This window comes from Lutra lutra, chromosome 13 (genome assembly GCF_902655055.1).
Source record: "Lutra lutra chromosome 13, mLutLut1.2, whole genome shotgun sequence".
NCBI classification, from domain to species: Eukaryota; Metazoa; Chordata; class Mammalia; order Carnivora; family Mustelidae; genus Lutra; species Lutra lutra.
The window spans coordinates 39,699,806-39,719,878 of record NC_062290.1 but is presented as its reverse complement, the minus strand read 5'-3'; the positions used below and the strand labels follow the sequence as shown (position 1 = coordinate 39,719,878).

Here is a 20,073-nt window from a genome sequence, read left to right as displayed (position 1 = left end):
CTGCCAAGTCTACATAAAAACAAATCTGTTGCTTCCCAGTTACGCTGAAGCTGGGGGTTTTAACACCCAAAAGAGTTGGGTAAAATTGGGTAAATGGGTCTCACTGACAGGGGAATATACCTGTCTCAATCTCTTCTCTAAAGTCCCATGGCTAATGTTCTTACTTTCTTCCTGGAGACCTTTAGTGAAGCACAAAGTTGTAACACAAAACATCTGTCCTGGCATAAATTCTCCTGTAGCTACTGATGCTTCACGTAGAAGATAGAACAAACAGTCAATTTAGCAGTTTGCTGCTGCTATTGTTGGGGTTTCTGTTTGCTGTTTAAAAATGTATTTATTAATATACCTTAATCACACACCTTAATATACCTTTATTAATATACCTTAATCATACATAGCAAGACCTGACTGAGGGAGACAGTCTATGATGTTTTCATTAAGAAAAACAGATAAGTCTGGAAAGTGTCCTTAGTTGAAAATAACCAGATTCTTCCCCCCGCCCATGGAGTTCTTCAACACACTTGGCTTGATGTACTACAAATAATAAAAGGCAAATGAGTGCAAGAGATTTGAGAGCCTTAAACAGACAAACTCCTTGCCTTTTTAATTCTGTATTTTCAGCACCCGTAGTAAATGCTTATTAAGTACATTTTTGAATAATATAATATAACCTGTGTGCATTTAGACAGTGAAACATGAATACAATAAAATAATTTGCATTATACATGGTGCATGAATACACACACAAATGCACATGTGCGTACACATATACAGACCTACACGTATAGAGATGTGTGTGTGTGTGTGTGTGTGTAATTTGCTTCCAATGTCTGAACATTACAAGAACATTTCTTCCTTCCAAGTAGGAAGAAAATAGATCCTGGAGATAGAAAACCAAAGTCCTTAGGTAGACCAACTTTAAAGATCTTGAGATATGTTTCTTAGAGTGATATCCTGGGACCTTTATGTAGATAATACTAAAAATTCTGAACACAGGACGTGATCTCTGAAGACTGGCTTTTTACACTTATATATGCCAAGATTACTTTATGCTGTGGAATTTACTACCTCCTGAGTGTTCCAAATGCAGAGGAACTAGGGAAACACCTCTGGTTATTTCTTTTTAGTGCAAAGCCCTAGTGGACAGAATCTTTGATGTAGAAAATCCTTGCCGTCCTCTGGGTTGACTGAGACCACTGTTGTAACTTTCCTCCACTCCAGGCCAGTGGAAAATGCTGTTGCTTTGTGGTTAGTTTCTTCAAAGGATTTAGGAAGGAATTATTTCCTCCCACCAGTTCATTGTACAAATAAACTGAGGTTCACAGAGGCCAAGTGACTTGCCCCAGAACTCATGGCCAGTAAATAAGTTTTTCCGTTTAAGTACATCCGGAATAAGAAGGAGTCTCAGTCCCTGTATTAGTCTCATTGTCCCACTCTTAAGGTAATGTTTACCAGCGACACAGAAAACAATTGCAGATTGAGGACTGAGGCGGGTAAGGGTAGGAAGTGGTCATTAGCAAATCCCTGGGCCCGGGGATCACCTGCTCGCTGGGACCAAACGAGTGAAACAAGCTATTCCTAAGGACGAGTGGGCCATTGTTTTCAGAACCAGCTGTGGAGAATCAGCTTAACAGTGGCCTTGGAACAGCTGCGGCTGCGGCACCAAGGGGCGGGGGCGGTAGTGGTGGAAGAATGAGCTAGGAAGGATCCTTGGCAGAGACCCGGCCTCGCCACCCCTTGGCAAACCAGGAAGTATTTCTGCTTAAGTGCAAAGGACCGAGCCACCTTTTGAACCGAAAGTGTGAACGGCACACAGCAGGCCCCAGACGGGCTTGGCGACTGCAAACCCTCAGTGGGCAGGCTGCCCGGAAGGCTGCGGACTGGCAGTTAAATGGTCAGAGTCTGAAGCACCGAGTCGGCGCTATCGAAACTACACAGAGCAAAACAGGCTCTGCTATCTAGGCAAACCCTGACCGAGGAAAGTCCCGGGTAAACAAGCCTCCAGACGCGCGCCCCCTGCGCGCTTCCCTACGCCGCATTTCCCACGCGCCCTGCACTCAGCTCCGCAGCCTCAGCCGCCCTCTCTCTGCTGGCCCATCTGCCCATCGCCCCACCTTTCGGCCGGGCCCTCTTTCCCACAGCTGGCGCACCACACTCACCATCTCTTGCCTGAGGAAGTGCATCTTGGTTTCCAGCCTCTCCAGGGCGCTGCAGTGGCTACGACGGGGGGAGCCAGAGGTTGGAGAGGACGAAGAGGAGGACGACAAGGAGGGAGGGAAGCTGTAGCTGCTGTTGCTACTACTGCAGCCGCCGCCGCCGCCGCCGCTCCCCCCGCAGGGGTCCCCGTCCCTTTCCAGGGGAACCGGCTCCTCCCCACGGAGCGAGCGCACTAGGCTCTCGGGTACTTTGCGCCCCAGCTTCAGCTCTATGTCTCTGAGGTCTGGCAGCGGGCTGTCTTCCATGACTTTTCAAGAACGAGGATAATGGTAATGAAACGCAGCGGATGAGAGGCAGCAGCGGCCTCCAAGGCTGCGGCGAAATGAGCGGACCCCTCCCGGCGCCTGGGTCTCTATCCTCGGCGGATGGAGTGCACCGTCCGCTCCATAACCGCTTTGCGCTGTTCTCAACCCTGAAATCCGCGCAGGACGAAGCGGGTCGCAGCTGCAGTTTCCTGGGGGCAATGGCTCCTCCGACACTTACTAAGATTTTAGAGATCGCTTCATCCTCTTCTTTTTTGGCTACCCCTCCGCCAAACTGAGTTAATTGATATTGCAGAGAGGAGGAAATCCAAGTGTTATAAACCAAAAGAAAAGAGGGGGAAATGAAGTCTGCTTGGCCTTATGGGGGGGAAAATTCACATTATAAAACTGTCCGTTCACATCTCTGCATCATTCACTGATTGCCCATCTGGTACCACGCGACACAAAGTAATGATGTGGCCACACTCCCAGGGTCGTTTCATTTTCCAGCCATATGTCTCCAAGCTTTCGAAATATCCTGGATTGTCAGAAATAATCCCTGGTCAGTGATAGAGGAGGTCGGTCGTGTGCATGGACGCATAAAAGAGATGGTTAGCTTAGCAGGAGTTTAACGGCTTCCTTGTTGTAGCAGAAATGCCCTTCTTTTCATTTAGGCAGTTCGATCCAAGTCATTGTGTTCCTCCGAGCCCTGGAAACTTTAAACTCCACTGGCAGGTGGACCTAACCAGGGCCAACCCTTGTACCGTATTTCACAGGAAATAAGAGCAGCAGCAATTTTCCCACCCTGTTGCCAGCAGCTGTTTCAGGAACTGCTTTAGTTGGAGGTACCTAATACTGGTGTTAGGAGTTTCAGTTTTCCTGGCGAAATTGCCCGATGATAGCCACAACCTTTAAAACAGTTAACAAAAGTTGAAAGAAGAAGATTGACTTTAAAGGTAGTCTCATTCCCCACCGCCTATCTTCCTATACAGCAGAAGTCTAGCCTTAGAAGCCTTTCCTACTTTTACACTAGTGAAAAATGAAACCATTTCACCAAAAGTTCAGTAGGAATGTACAGAATGAATTCTTACCAAATGTTGCAGTAGTTCACTGCAAGGAGTGAAGAATTATATGGCCAGAATAATTTATATGACTGAGTGGATTTTAAAGGGGGGAAATTGCTAAGCTACTTTCAATAATGGGGAAAAAATATTGAACGGAACTAGCTAGTAAAAAAAGTTGTCTTTGATAATTTATCAATATATTTTTAACTATTTAGAAGATAGTTAAGGCATAAAATCTATTTCTGAGATAATTCTACCAAGTAAGTTACTAGGTGCTACATGGATTATAGATTTAACTCAACATTGAGTTTGTGTTAATAATCTTCAAGTAGAGGATATTGTTTTCAATTCAGTAAACTCTAATTTTGGGGTTCCATTGGGATGTTTGAAAATATGGGCTCCTCTATTTTAGGGACAAATAAATATTTGTGTTCTTGATCTTCGCGGGCTTCTTTCCCATACATCACTCAGTTTTTATACTCAGCACATAGACAGATACATTCAGAGTCTATTCTTAGTATAGCCTCATCTAGGAATTACAAGAATAGGGAACATAGGCCTTCAGAATGAAATAGTTCATGTCTGGGAGAAAATTGTTAAAGTTCCATTATCAACATGCCAGAAATTTGTGTGTTATTTCTCATTCTTAGAACTCAATGAAGAAAACAGTTGTAAATGAAGTGGGCCATTTTAAAGTTGAAAGAACCATTTATAGAATCAAAGGAGAATAATGTTAAATCTCCACTCACTGATAAAACATGCTTTGTCTTAAATTTGGAAAACCACAAACTCATTGGATAAGAATTGCACTGTGGGGACGCCTGGGTGGCTCAGTTGGTTGAACAGCTACCTGTGGCTCAGGTCATGATCCCAGTGTCCTGGGATCGAGTCCCACATCAGGCTCCTTGCTCGGCGGGGAGCCTGCTTCTCCCTCTGCCTCTGCCGCCACTCAGCCTGCCTGTGCTCGCTCGTGCTCTCTCTCTCTCTGGAAAATAAATAAATAAAATCTTAAAAAAAAAAAAAAAAAGATTCCAAAAAAGGTCGCAGCCTTTATTTCTGAGGAATCGTTTAAAAAAAAAAAAAAAAAGAATTGCACTGTGGCATAAAATCATGAAAGTCTTGCGTTTCAGTCAAGAGCAGGTTGTGTGTGTGTGTGTGTGTGTGTGTGTGTGTGTGTGTGTGTGTGTGTTAAACCCTTACAAAGTTCAGCACAGGGCTGGCTGAGAAGGTGAGCTCACAAACACAAGAGTGTATTGTCAAATTAGTAGTATCAATGTCCAAATAGGGAATATCTAAATTGCTGTGAGTCACAGACAGTAAAATTAGTACTTGCTACAGAAGATGATGAATCAAAAATATAAGTTTTTTTGTTGTTTTTTGTTTGTCTGTGTTTTGTTTTGTTTTGTTTTTCATTTTGAATATCTACAGAGAAAACTCCTCGTAAAATAAAAATACAGCCCAAATGCGTTAGAGTCAGCTTACACGGCTTCGTTAGATTCAAGATAACCTAGGATGCCCTTAAGGATCTGGGTGGTCAGCTTTTTGTTCTCGGTAGCTCTAAGACAGGAGGGTGGGAGGAAAATTGAAAACATTAATTTGGAAAGTTAGAGCCAGATACTGGAGAAACTAGAACTGAAACTTTGGAAAGGACTGACAAACTATGACGGTCAGCAAGATCCAGTTCATAGATAGATAAAAACCCTCAAAGATGAAGAACAGGGCCAGAATCTGATAACTCACAAAGGTATGCTAGAGTTTTCTCCTGATTTATGAAACATAGTTTAAGAAACATGACATTTCTTTCCATAGTTGCCCTGTTTTTTTATTCTTGCTTACAAAATAAATCTGGCCTCAATTAGAAAAAGACCTGTATGTAAAGGTAACACTTTGTGCCAGTGCAATATAAAACAAATGCAAAAATTTTAAGAAAAGCAAAAAAAAAAAAAAAAAAAAAAAATTTTTAAGAAAAGCTGTTATGCTGAGCCTTTCAAAATTTCTCAATGGCTTATGTCATTTTAAAGTAGAGACATTTGGGGACACCTGAGTGGCTCTGTTGGTTAAGCTTCTGCCTTCCACTCAGGTCAGGATCTCAGGGTCTTGGGATTGAGCCTGCCCACCTCCCCACACACCCTGTCTTCTCTCTCTCCCTCAAATAAATAAATTAATTAAATATTTTTAACAAGTAGAGACATTTTGAATGCCAAAATGTTAAATTTCTTATAGATTGACTCAAATGTGTCATTAATGCTTTATATGGTCTTGTCTCAGGACATTCCTTACCCAAAATGTTAAAAAAAAATAAAAAAAAGTGTGAGAGGTTTAACCACTTGCTAACCTTGTATGTTAGCCTTTTATGTTAATTACACATCTTGATTTGGGAAATTTCCTGTCAAGAACTTGCAGTAGTGGGTCTAAGATGGGGGTCTGGGGAGAGGGTGAGGTCATCACAAATAAGAAAGAGGAAGAACAGAGATAAATAGGGAAAAAATCTTCTGGATAACCTTTTCCTATTTCCCCAGGTCTCATTCTTAACAGCATTTGCTCCCTGCTCCTACCCTTCTTGTCCATCTCCAATCACCTCCTGTTTCCCCAAGCCTAACATACTGAAAAGTAAAATTATAAAAATAGTTCTTATATTATATGCTTGTGCTATACATTTTTAGATCTAGACGACTTTATTACTGTGAACTCGATTTGCCCTTTATTTTTCTACTTAGAATGCCTAAGAGATCTAAGAATGAGTGTTAAAAGATGGAGAGTAAGAGACTGATTTTCCTTCCCAGCTGGATTGTGTTCACAGAAAAGGAAAGAGAGCCTCTTACTTATCATTACAAAACAAAACAAAACAAGAAAGAAACACAGTGGCTAATTATACAGAAACATTGCTGGACTCAGGTGACAGGTTTGAAAGGAATGCTTCAGCCACAGAAACAGAGCAGTGTGGTGCACGACTTCACACAGTCCACCCTTCCAGCGCTTCCTGGTATGAGACACAGTACTTTCAGCAAAAGTAGACTCAGCAAGACTCTGTATGGTGTGAGTCATGCCACTCCTTAATCTGCTGCTGGCATTGTGGTTAAAAGAAGAAAGGGCTTCCACCTTCTCTCTGGCCCGGATTGAAAGTTCGCAGCATTCCCAAGTCCGACTGGCAGAGGGTTCAAGCGCGAGGGCAGAGTCTCATCTGAGACTCCACTTCCCACAGTGCAGAATAATAGCGAGCCGCTCACAGCCTCAAATTATGCTTAAGAATTTGAGGAAGTAACTATTTCATGGCTATCCGATTCTTTGAATTTGTGTTTTAAATGTGTAGAGTTGCTGTTCCTATAAATGTTCGTTTTCAGCTGATGAACCGCTTGGAAAGGAAGCTGTCATCACAAAACTAAAGAATGTTGATCCTGTCCATACAGAGTGGAATTATAGATCTGCTAAAGCTGTGAAGACTTTACCCTGCTTGTTTAGAATCATTTGATTCACCTATAATTTTGTAGTGGGGTTGGGTCTGTTTTACTAAATAAAATCATCTAGTTTGTTACCAACCTGAGCAACTTTTACATGGGTATCCTGTGTATACTGCCCTATCTATCATCTTTCATCTATCTATCTATCATCTATCTATCTATCTATCTATCTATCATTTATCACCTATCTATCTATCTATCTATCTATCTATCATCAATCCATCTATCATCTAAATGTCTCTCCCTGAGGAGCACAGATACTTTAACTACTACTCTGATTGGAATCTAATTAATATTTATAATCATGGCTAAACACTTCCCTGGGAGATTTAGTAGACAATACTAAAAGTAGGTCACCAGCATCTAAGTCTGCCTTATCCCCTCTTCACAATCCCTGTCAAATCTCTCTGTCTTCATTATTTGTAATAGAGTCCTTTATTTGCTTTATCGCTTTTCTGAATTCCTATTGAAATGTGCAGAGCAGGGCCCAGAAAAACTCTCTTAGGTGAAGCCAACCTTGCTCAGTGCTCCTGTAAGCCATTCCAGTTTGGCTTATCGAATGGACTTACAGGTTATTTCAAGGGTGTGCTGGTGACTGCAACTGGCTCTTGAAAACATAAAAGTAACTTATCTGTAGCTTTTGATGGTTTTCCTGGTGTAAATTATCCCACTATGCCTGCTCTCAAGCTTCCAGTATGAGTTGGGAAAGGATAGACACTAGTGTGACATTATTATAGTATTTCCACCATATAGATACACTAGACATAAGTAGCCTCAAGAGCACAGAGTGCAGTAAAATGTAGTCAGACAATTAGGAAGTGATGCATTTTGACGATTTTATTACCTTTGTTTTAGCATAAGTTACCTAATTTAAAATGTGTACAGTGTAATTTTTAAAATAATGACTGTGTCTAGCAAGCAACTTGCAAAATTCCTAAAAATTAAACAATCTGCTCCTGCAAGCTGGTAGGGGATGCTTCCAGTGCATGTCTGGTTCACAAAATCCTGGAGGATGATCATTAATTACAGTGAAGAAAGGAAACACAAAATTCAAAGTCAGAAAAAGCAGTGCAGTTTAGAGTCTACAGGTTGGGCAAAGTGATGCCTGGGGAAATGAGTTCCAAATTGGGAGGCAGGAAGATTACGGAACTCATGAAAGTGTGCGTGGTCATTTCCTGGGGGCCGCCATAACAAAATACCACCAACTGAGTAACTTAATACAACAGAACTGCAGTTCTGGAGAGGAGAAGTCTAAAATCAATATGTCGACAGGCCCATGCTCTCTCTAAAGCCTTAGGGCAGTATCCTAACTTACCCCTTCTAGCTTTTGTTGCCTGAGTTTGTTGCCTGAGTTTTTGTTGCCGTTGGTTTGTGGCAGCATAGTTCCAACATCTGCCCGCATCCTCACATGGATGTCCTCCCTCTGGGTCTCAGTCCAGATTTTCCTCTTCTCCTAAGGGCAGTAGTCATGTTAGGGTAAGGGCCCACCCTACTCCAATCTATCCTAACTCCATTCCCAAACGAAGTCATATTCTGACAGAGCAAAGAGTTAGAATTTCAACACATCAACTACACAGGGACAATCCAACTCATAACTCTATGGACTGGTGTTTGGTCTTGGAGACCATCTCAGACATGAGTCTGTGAATAACAGAACTGGCATCTTTTTTGTTGTTATTCTTTTTATATTTGGCAGTGAGCTATTGAGGCAGCCTTAAAGGTTTAAAGCCACAAGGAAGAAATAGACAACAGACTGTCTCAATCAGGCAACAGGTATTAAAAATGACAATGTAGTTTATGCCTTCATTAATAATCACCTGTGAGTTAGATTATGATAGCTGTTAGCTTTTTAAAAGTATGTTTTTATAGGCTAGAAAACTTTGATCACAGAAACACCCTTATCCTGCAATCCAGGGGCATAGTCATGAACATAATTCATATAATCAATCTTTGATATCTTTCACCAAATATCTTGATGATTTCTAAAATTGAATTTGTGGGGGGCTCTAACAATACATGGTATAAGCATTAAGATAAACATGAAAAGCACAAAGGAATATACTATTTCTGTCTTGGTTTAGAGGTAATCTTATGAATTTTCTTTAAAGAAGACTTGACAGATTTTATTTGAAGTATTTGTTTTTAGGCAGCAAGGAAGCCAAGCATATTGAGCTATAACCCCAGCAAGGGTAGAGGAAAGCAAGTTGAAGACACACAGGGAAGATAATTCCTAAGAAGGTTAGAGAGCACTATGATTTTCCACAAGGGTTTTGACCTGCAGATGTAGCATATGCTGTAGGATTCCCACCTGAATATCATGGCTTTCAGTGCCCATTTCTGGGGATATCTTATGAATAGCTTCTTTCCTGTCCATATTTTAGGTTTCTAGTTTCTCCTTATTCTTGGTGTTACAGGTGTAGAAGGAAAGGTTGAACTACCTTTCAGAAGCTTTGGAAGGCAGAGAACAAGGAATGAAAGTTTTAATATGTTTTTTAATTTTAAAAAGATCACAAATATTCTATGTAAAGGCACACATGAATTACTTAGCATTATTTGGGCATTAAAACTCAAGAACTGCCCATATTAGAATTGCAGATCTGAGTCTTACGACTTAAGAGCATTACTGTACAGTTGAAAGTTAGCCTTCTTAAGCTATTAACTAGTGTTGCTGCATTGGGGAGAGACAATGAAAGAGAGAGACTGAAGATGTGATTTTCTTTCAGGAGTGAGTATGATTCCATGAGAATACTTTTGTGACCGTAATGAGACATATTGAGTGTGTGCACCTTATATAAAAGATAAATATTATAATGATGTCCTCATTATATTAAGGCAGATAATTACTGGTTATTATATCCATTTGATGAATCAGCAAGAACCCTTTGAATCAGAAAAAAACGCTTTTAAATCAGAACAGCGCAAATCACAGTGATGAAATAAAGTAGGGAAACTCGGAAAATGCTGGCTACAAGGGGAGCTGTTCTGTATTAAGCATTATTTTATGACAGACTTCTTTACATGTTTTATATCATTGAATCCTCATAACAGCCCAGAGAAACAAATGTTTCCAATCTTACTCTCATAGGATTAATTTGAAACTCCCAGGGGTGAATGAAGTTGCTTGCCTAATGCTCCACTGGCATCAAGTAGGAAAGCTGAGATTTGCCAGTTATATATATATATATATATATATGTATATATATATATATATTCATATAGTTCTATATGAATATGTGTGTGTGTGTGTATATATATATATATATATATATATAGAGAGAGAGAGAGAGAGAGAGAGAGTTACATTTTGCCCATAAAGTCCTATTGTTTCCTACCTACAGATGGGCTATTAAGGGTTTTCACTGCAGAACATATATTTTTGATAAGCCAACACTGAGTTTCTGCCTCTGAAGTTTTGGAAAATTCAATTTCAAATGAAGTAGTGATAAAAAATAAAAGTTTTTTTTTTTTTAAAGAAGATCCATGCATCCATAGGGGATTCATTACAATAAATCATTAAAGGACATTTGGATAGTCGAGACGTCTAGTCCCATTCTCTGCCTTTGGTTTTCTGTGAATTATCATGATCTCCCTACCAGCATGGGGGCCAATACTTGAGACCGAAATCTGGCCGCTGGTGGAGCCCCGATCTGAAAAGGAGTAGAAATTAATTCTTTGGTTCACAAGGTGATGGCCCTAAGAAACATAGGGGAAATGGGGGAGCAAAGCAATCATGAAAGGGTACTGTATGAAAGCTTGTGCAATAATCACGATTGGTCAGAAAGGTTTATGACCTTTTGTCCAGTGAGACAGCTCCTTGCCAGTGCCAAGGACATGGCAAATTCACAGGGGAAAGAAAGACCAACACACTCCACCATTCCAGAAGATAAAAAACAGCTGGGCTGAGACTGCAATTGCTCAGCCTGGTCTTTTTCTGATTTTCCTATACCCAAGCACGTGTGAGAGCTAGTTTTGTGGTAGCTGACCCACAGTTCCATAATGACCTTTAGCTGTGGTACTTCAAACACTTCAGTGTGTGTTTTAAGAACATTGCTAATTCTATTTAAATTTCATCATGCTCTATGAGAAACCCTTCATGTTTGTTTTGAGTTTGTGAGTCGATGCTGGCTCTGAGGGGTCAGTTGAAGAGACGTGATCATAAATATCTGTGAGGTGATTGCATACCCAAACAGTGGTCACTCTGCTACATCAGCAACCAATTTCATTGGACAGCCGTGTGGAAATTTGGAGCAGAAACACCTCTTATTCTCATTCTCATTTTCTTGGTCCATTTTGGTTTTGTGCTAGTGATGATTTGGGGGACTAGTGGGATCCTGAAAAGCTGAATTTTGATCATTTATACACAGGTTGTTACAACTTCTTTGCAAGAAATACAGAAAGCAAAGTGTTCATTTACTAACTTAACTCAAAATTCGAAACACCTGATGTGACTGTGTCTGGGGTGGGTTTAATATACTGTTGGCATACCTGTGAATTGGCAACATTTTGGAGACCCAGTGATGAGGTTTTAAAATTAGGCATACATTAGACTCAGCAATTCATTTTCTAGGAATTTATCTCTAGAAAGGTAATCAGCAATAGATAGAGAGATTTATTTATAATTATGTTTAATGCAAAATCCAAAGAGAAAACAACGAAGCAAGCAAAAGCTGCTCCATGTAAGTCTGGCAATAAGGAATTAGTTAAATAAATTATGTAACAGCCATGCTTGGACAACTCCACAAACAATAAAGAGAGGTGATAGAAGAAGACTTAATGGAGAGGGTAATATTGCGAAGATATTGTTAACTAAAAAATATAAGCTAAAAAATGCAGGTTTCAGCAACATATATATTTGTATATACACATATATGTATATACTTATACATACATATACATGTGTGTATATATATATGCACATATATATATACTAGTTATAAAATATTTATGTATCATTATCAAATGATGACGTTCCAAATCCTGTGGAAAGAAATTGTGAGGGGTTTTAATTTAATGTCTATACGTTTCTATTAACCTTAATTAATTATAAGATAACTCAGAATATTGCTTTTAAAATTTATTCTCAGTGCTTTCCATTTTATTCTTAACTGTTCATGCAAGCTATTTATAATAAGTAGAGTCTTTTTAACTCTAAAGAAAGAAGTTAAGAATATTTTTGAAGGGGAATCCTGGGTGTTTTAAGAAGTAAAAATGTCATTTACTGAGTATGTCTATATCTTCATTATAGGGATTTTCTAAGGAGCCTTTGTGAATACTAAATATTAAAACCCTAACTCTCTACAATGCCCATAATATTATCATTCTCTGGCTACCTTATGGCAGGTTTGTGTTATTCTTCCCCCATAATGAAGTATGTGGCGCATATAATTTTGGAATAATTCCTTTAAGTAGAGAGCAAAGACTAACTCTAGAGACTGGGCAGAATTATGGCCTGATGCAATGTGAAATAAAATAGTCAAAGCAAACTACATGTGATTTTTATGAAAAAAGTTCTCCGTATTTTTCATAAATGAGCTAGCAAAATTATCTTCCACAGCACTACCACTGAACTTTTTTTTTAACTTTTATTTTTCAATTTCAAATATATTAATTAGAAAAGAATTCAATACATGAATATTCAGGGACACTTTAGCCTGATTTGTGTTATGCCATGTTAGATGGCAAATAAGTGGGTAGGGATATTGAGATAAAAGATAGTATTATGGAAAGGGATCAAAGCCAAAGCTAGAGTGTAGGGACTCTGTTGAAAGCCTTGTGTAGGGAGAGATAGATGAGTCTCTGGGTATGTATATCTGGGTGTGCAGGAGGGAGACAAGATTTAGAGGTGATGAATTATTAAATACAACTGCAGGTACTACCTTATTTTCCGTGTGGCCAACTGTAAATATACATGTCTTACACATAAAAAGCTTGCCAAAAAATCTCTTGGTCACTAAATCTTGATATCCCACTTTGTATAAAGGATTTTTTAACCCACAAGAAAATTGCATTGAGTCCTAACTCAGTGAACTTGAATCCCTTGTTAATATTCATTTCTTAAGCATTATAAGAACAGCTTAAACTGGATTATTTTTGGTCCTACAGAGTTAATGCATTTCTTCAGCATGCCATCAACTCCAGACAGATTTTTTTCAGGCATTCGGGTCAGAGATTCAGTAAAAGAATAGTTTAGTTGATATATAACCTGGCATTACATCATTCTGAATTGTGTATGAATAGGGATTATAAAAAAAGGTTTGCTAGTTTGCTGGAATGTAGCCTCCGTTTTATAGAACTTAAGTTTCCTGGTGTAATAAAATATCTTTGCTTTGTATGATAGTACCATTCCTAATTATATAAGCGTACTTTGTTTAAAACAGTGTATAAAGGCCAAACCATATTTGGCTAAGAGGCCGACGCTGCACATTATTTAAACAAGCGTTTTTATATATAGCTATAGAAATAAGAAAAAGAAGACACAGAAAAGGATTAGATAAAGTCATATTTCACACTTCTGTTCCATTTCCTTCTGTCCAACACCAAGGTTCCTTCCTACCTTACCCTTCAGTTCTCCAATTAAGCTTTCCAATGAGTTTCCCAGGAACATTTGTTTCCAGTTCCACTCAGAATTATATTTTATTTTGTTCTGCCTCTATTTAAATGGCAAAGGAACAATATATGGAAATTTCAGACTGTAAGTATTAATTTTAAGAATCCTTTCTCTGTTCCCTTTTGCCATTGCTCTTCCAACATTTTTTTTTAAAGTATGGAATAGAGATTTGTTTATTTTTTTTTATAAATATATATTTTTATCCCCAGGGGTACAGGTCTGCGAATCGCCAGGTTTACACACTTCACAGCAATCACCATAGCACATACCCTCCCCAATATCCATAACCCCACCCCCCCTCTCCCAACCCCCCTCCCCCCATCAACCCTCAGTTTGTTTTGTGAGATTAAGAGTCACTTATGGTTTGTCTCCCTCCCAATCCCATCTTGTTTCATTTATTCTTCTCCTACCCCCTTAACCCCCCATGTTGCATCTCCTCTCCCTCATATCAGGGAGATCATATGATAGTTGTCTTTCTCCGATTGACTTATTTCGCTAAGCATGATACCCTCTAGTTCCATCCACGTCGTCACAAATGGCAAGATTTCATTTCTTTTGATGGCTGCATAATATTCCATTGTGTATATATACCACTTCTTCTTTATCCATTCGTCTGTTGATGGACATCTAGGTTCTTTCCATAGTTTGGCTATTGTAGACATTGCTGCTAAAAACATTCGGGTGCACGTGCCCCATTGGATCACTACGTTTGTATCTGTAGGGTAAATACCCAGCAGTGCAATTGCTGGGTCATAGGGTAGTTCTATTTTCAACATTTTGAGGAACCTCCATGCTGTTTTCCAGAGTGGTTGCACCAGCTTGCATTCCCACCAACAGTGTAGGAGGGTTCCCCTTTCTCCGCATCCTCGCCAGCATCTGTCATTTCCTGACTTGTTAATTTTAGCCATTCTGACTGGTGTGAGGTGATATCTCATTGTGGTTTTGATTTGTATTTCCCTGATGCCGAGTGATATGGAGCACTTTTTCATGTGTCTGTTGGCCATCTGGATGTCTTCTTTGCAGAAATGTCTGTTCATGTCCTCTGCCCATTTCTTGATTGGATTATTTGTTCTTTGGGTGTTGAGTTTGCTAAGTTCTTTATAGATTTTGGACACTAGCCCTTTATCTGATATGTCATTTGCAAATATCTTCTCCCATTCTGTCAGTTGTCTTTTGGTTTTGTTAACTGTTTCCTTTGCTGTGCAAAAGCTTTTGATCTTGATAAAATCCCAATAGTTCATTTTTGCCCTTGCTTCCCTTGCCTTTGGTGATGATCCTAGGAAGATGTTGCTGCGGCTGAGGTCGAAGAGGTTGCTGCCTGTGTTCTCCTCGAGGATTTTGATGGATTCCTTTCTCACATTGAGAACCTTCATCCATTTTGAGTCTATTTTCGTGTGTGGTGTAAGGAAATGATCCAATTTCATTTTTCTGCATGTGGCTGTCCAATTTTCCCAACACCATTTATTGAAGAGGCTGTCTTGGTTCCATTGGACATTCTTTCCTGCTTTGTCGAAGATGAGTTGACCATAGAGTTGAGGGTCCATTTCTGGGCTCTCTATTCTGTTCCATTGATCTATGTGTCTGTTTTTGTGCCAGTACCATGCTGTCTTGATGATGACAGCTTTGTAATAGAGCTTGAAGTCCAGAATTGTGATGCCACCAACTTTGGCTTTCTTTTTCAATATTCCTTTGGCTATTCGAGGTCTTTTCTGGTTCCATATAAATTTTAGGATTATTTGTTCCATTTCTTTGAAAAAAATGGATGGTACTTTGATAGGAATTGCATTAAATGTGTAGATTGCTTTAGGTAGCATAGACATTTTCACAATATTTATTCTTCCAATCCAGGAGCATGGAACATTTTTCCATTTCTTTGTGTCTTCCTCAATTTCTTTCATGAGTACTTTATAGTTTTCTGTGTATAGATTCTTAGCCTCTTTGGTTAGGTTTATTCCTAGGTATCTTATAGTTTTGGGTGCAATTGTAAATGGGATGGACTCCTTAATTTCTCTTTCTTCTGTATTGTTGTTGGTGTAGAGAAATGCAACTGATTTCTGTGCATTGATTTTATATCCTGACACTTTACTGAATTCCTGTACAAGTTCTAGCAGTTTTGGAGTGGAATATTTTTGGTTTTCCACATATAGTATCATATCATCTGCAAAGAGTGATAGTTTGACTTCTTCTTTGCCCATTTGGATGCCTTTAATTTCCTTTTGTTGTCTGATTGCTGAGGTTAGGACTTCTAGTACTATGTTGAATAGCAGTGGTGATAACGGACATCCCTGCCATGTTCCTGACCTTAGCGGAAAAGCCTTCAGTTTTTCTCCATTGAGAATGATATTTGCGGTGGGTTTTTCATAGATGGCTTTGATAATATTGAGGTATGTGCCCTCTATCCCTACACTTTGAAGAGTTTTGATCAGGAAGGGATGCTGTACTTTGTCCAATGCTTTTTCAGCATCTATGGAGAGTATCATATGGTTCTTGTTCTTTCTTTTATTAATGTGTTGGATCACATTGATTGATTTGCGGATGTTGAACCAACCTTGCATCCCTGGAATAAATCCCACTTGGTCGTGGTGAATAATCCTTTTAATGTACTGTTGAATCCTACTGGCTAGTATTTTGGCGAGAAATTTTGCATCTGTGTTCATCAAGGATATTGGTCTGTAGTTCTCTTTTTTGATGGGATCCTTGTCTGGTTTTGGGATCAAGGTGATGCTGGCCTCATAGAATGAGTTTGGAAGTTTTCCTTCTATTTCTATTTTTTGGAACAGTTTCAGGAGAATAGGAATTAGTTCTTCTTTAAATGTTTGGTAGAATTCCCCCGGGAAGCCATCTGGCCCTGGGCTTTTGTTTGTTTGGAGATTTTTGATGACTGTTTCAATCTCCTCACTGGTTATCGGTCTGTTCAGGCTTTCCATTTCTTCCTGGTTCAGTTGTAGTAGTTTATATGTCTCTAGGAATGCATCCATTTCTTCCAGATTGTCAAATTTGTTGGCGTAGAGTTGCTCATAGTATGTTCTTATGATTGTCTGTATTTCTTTGGTGTTCGTTGTGATCTCTCCTCTTTCATTCATGATTTTATTTATTTGGGTCCTTTCTCTTTTCTTTTTGATAAGTCTGGCCAGGGGTTTATCAATCTTATTAATTCTTTCAAAGAACCAGCTCCTAGTTTCGTTGATTTGTTCTATTGTTTTTTCGGTTTCTATTTCATTGATTTCTGCTCTGATCTTTATGATTTCTCTTCTCCTGCTGGGTTTAGGCTTTCTTTCTTGTTCTTTCTCCAGCTCCTTTAGGTGTAGGGTTAGGTTGTGTACCTGAGACCTTTCTTATTTCTTGAGAAAGGCTTGTACCGCTATATATTTTCCTCTCAGGACTGCCTTTGTTGTGTCCCACAGATTCTGAACCGTTGTGTTTTCATTATCATTTGTTTCCATAAATTTTTTCAATTCTTCTTTAATTTCCTGGTTGACCCATTCATTCTTTAGAAGGATGCTGTTTAGTCTCCATGTATTTGGGTTCTTTCCAAATTTCCTCTTGTTATTGAGTTCTAGCTTCAGAGCATTGTGGTCTGAAAATATGCAGGGAATGATCCCAATCTTTTGATACCGGTTGAGACTTGATTTAGGACCAAGAATGTGATCTATTCTGGAGAATGTTCCATGTGCACTAGAGAAGAATGTGTATTCTGTTGCTTTGGGATGGAATGTTCTGAATATATCTGTGATGTCCATCTGGTCCAGTGTGTCATTTAAGGCCTTGATTTCCTTGTTGATCTTTTGCTTGGATGATCTGTCCATTTCAGTGAGGGGAGTGTTAAAATCCCCTACTATGATTGTATTATTGTCGATGTGTTTCTTTGATTTTGTTATTAATTGGTTTATATAGTTGGCTGCTCCCACGTTAGGGGCATAGATATTTAAAATTGTTAGATCTTCTTGTTGGACAGTTCCTTTGAGTATGATAGAGTGTCCTTCCTCATCTCTTATTATAGTCTTTGGCTTAAAATCTAATTGATCTGATATAAGGATTGCCACTCCTGCTTTCTTCTGATGTCCATTAGCATGGTAAATTCTTTTCCACCCCCTCACTTTAAACCTGGAGGTGTCTTCGGGTTTAAGAATAGTTTCTTGTAGGCAACATATAGATGGGTTTTGTTTTTTTATCCATTCCGATACCCTGTGTCTTTTGATTGGGGCATTTAGCCCATTAACATTCAGGGTAAGTACTGAGAGATATGAATTTATTTCCATTGTATTGCCTGTAAGGTGACTGTTATTGTATATTGTCTCTGTTTCTTTCTGATCTACTACTTTTAGGGTCTCTCTTTGCTTAGAGGACCCCTTTCAATATTTCCTGTAGAGCTGGTTTGGTATTTGCAAATTCTTTCATTTTTTGTTTGTCCTGGAAGCTTTTAATCTCTCCTTCTATTTTCAATGATAGCCTAGCTGGATATAGTATTCTTGGCTGCATGTTTTTCTCATTTAGTACTCTGAATATATCATGCCAGGTCTTTCTGGCCTGCCAGGTCTCTGTGGATAAGTCTGCTGCCAATCTAATATTTTTACCATTGTACGTTACAGACTTCTTTTCCCGGGCTGCTTTCAGGATCTTTTCTTTGTCACTAAGACTTGTAAATTTTACTATTAGGTGACGGGGTGTGGACCTATTCTTATTGATTTTGAGGGGGGTTCTCTGAACCTCCTGGATTTTGATGCTTGTTCCCTTTGCCATATTGGGGAAATTCTCTCCCATAATTCTCTCCAATATACCTTCTGCTCCCCTCTCTGTTTCCTCTTCTTCTGGAATCCCAATTATTCTAATGTTGTTTCGTCTTATGGTGTCACTTATCTCTCAAATTCTCTCCTTGTGGTCCCGTAGCTGTTTGTCCCTCTTTTGCTCAGCTTCTTTATTCTCTGTCATTTGGTCTTCTATATCGCTAATTCTTTCTTCTGCCTCATTTATCCTAGCAGTGAGAGCCTCCATTTTTGTTTGCACCTCATTAATAGCTTTTTTTATTTCAACTTGGTTAGATTTTAGTTCTTTTATTTCTCCAGAAAGGGCTTTTATATCTCCCGAGAGGGTTGCTTTAATATCTTCCATGCCTTTTTCAAGCCCAGCTAGAACCTTGAGAATCGTCATTCTGAACTCTATATCTGACATATTACCAATGTCTGTATTGATTAGGTCCTTAGCCTTTGGTACTGCTTCTTGTTCTTTTTTTTTGTTGTGAATTTTTCCGCCTTGTCATTTTGTCCAGATAAGAGTATATGAAGGAGCAAGTAAAATACTAAAAGGGTGGCAACAACCCCAAGAGAATATGCTTTAGCCAAATCAGAAGAGATCCCAAATCGTGAGGGGGGAGAAAGGGGATAAAAGGGGGTTCAGAAAGAAAAAAAAAAACTATTAAAAAAAGAAAGCCAATAAAGAAAAAACACAAAAAGGAAAAAAAAAAAAAAAATATATATATATATATATATATATATATATATATATATATTAGATAAACTATTTAAAAAACGTTAAAAAAGAAAACGGTAAAAGTTAAAAAAAATTTAGCAGAAGAAGAGAAAAATAAATTGAAAAAGAAATTGAAAAAGAAAAAAAAATTAAATTAACTGCAAGGCTAAAGAATCATGAGGAGAAATCCATGAGTTCTGTGCTTTGCTTTCTTCTCCTCTGGAATTCCGCCACTCTCCTTGGTATTGAAACTGCACTCCTGGGTAGGTGAACTTGGTCCTGCCTGGGTTTCTCGTTGATCTTCTGGGGGAGGGGCCTGTTGTAGTGATTCTCAAGCGTTTTTGCCCCAGGCGGAGTTGCACCGCCCTTACCCAGGGCCGGGCTGAGTAATCCGCTCGGGTTAGCTGGGTTTGCTTTTGGGAGCTTTTGTTCCCTGAGCGCTTTCAGTAGAGTTCTGGAGGACGGGAATGAAGATGGTGGCCTCCCAGTCTCCGGTCTGGAGGAGCCGAGAGCCCGGGGCCCCACTCCTCAGTGCGCCCTCAGAGAACAGTGCCCAATTACTCCTGTCACCCTGGCCTCTGGCCGCGCTCCGAGCTGACCGAGCCTGCGACCGGTTCAAGGTAACCCCGAGCTGAGAGTCACTCCTTGGCTCTGTCTCTGTAGCCGGCTTCCCTGTTCTAATACCGGTAAGCTCTGCGACACTCAGACACCCCCGATCCTTCTGTGGCCCTGTGGGACCTGAGGCCGCGTTGACCCCTCCTGGGCTTCACCCCAGTTAAGCCTCTCGAGTGATGTCCCTCAGCGGAACAGACTTTTAAAAGTCCTGATGTTGTGCTCCGTTGCTCCGCGGCTTGCCGGGAGCTGGCTCCTCCCCCCGCGGTCTATCTTCCCGTCGCTTTGGATTCACTTCTCCGCCAGTCCTACCTTTCAGATAGTGGTTGATTTTCTGTTTCTAGAATTGCTGTTCTTCTTCTCTTCAATCTCCTGTTGGATTTGTAGGTGTTTGCAATCTTTAGATA

The 20,073-nt window shown here is 39.7% G+C and overlaps 1 protein-coding gene across 1 annotated transcript in view; it reads right to left on the bottom strand.

Annotated features, from left to right (window-relative positions):
• Nucleotides 1-3,181, bottom strand: part of LURAP1L (leucine rich adaptor protein 1 like) — a 50,130-nt gene extending 46,949 nt beyond the window's left edge. The window contains exon 1 of the mRNA XM_047700580.1: nucleotides 2,160-3,181. Within this exon, the coding sequence (XP_047556536.1) occupies nucleotides 2,160-2,462 (303 nt within the window). The 5' untranslated portion in view covers nucleotides 2,463-3,181. The remainder of the gene's footprint in view (nucleotides 1-2,159) is intronic.
• Between the last annotated feature and the right edge of the window lie 16,892 nt (nucleotides 3,182-20,073).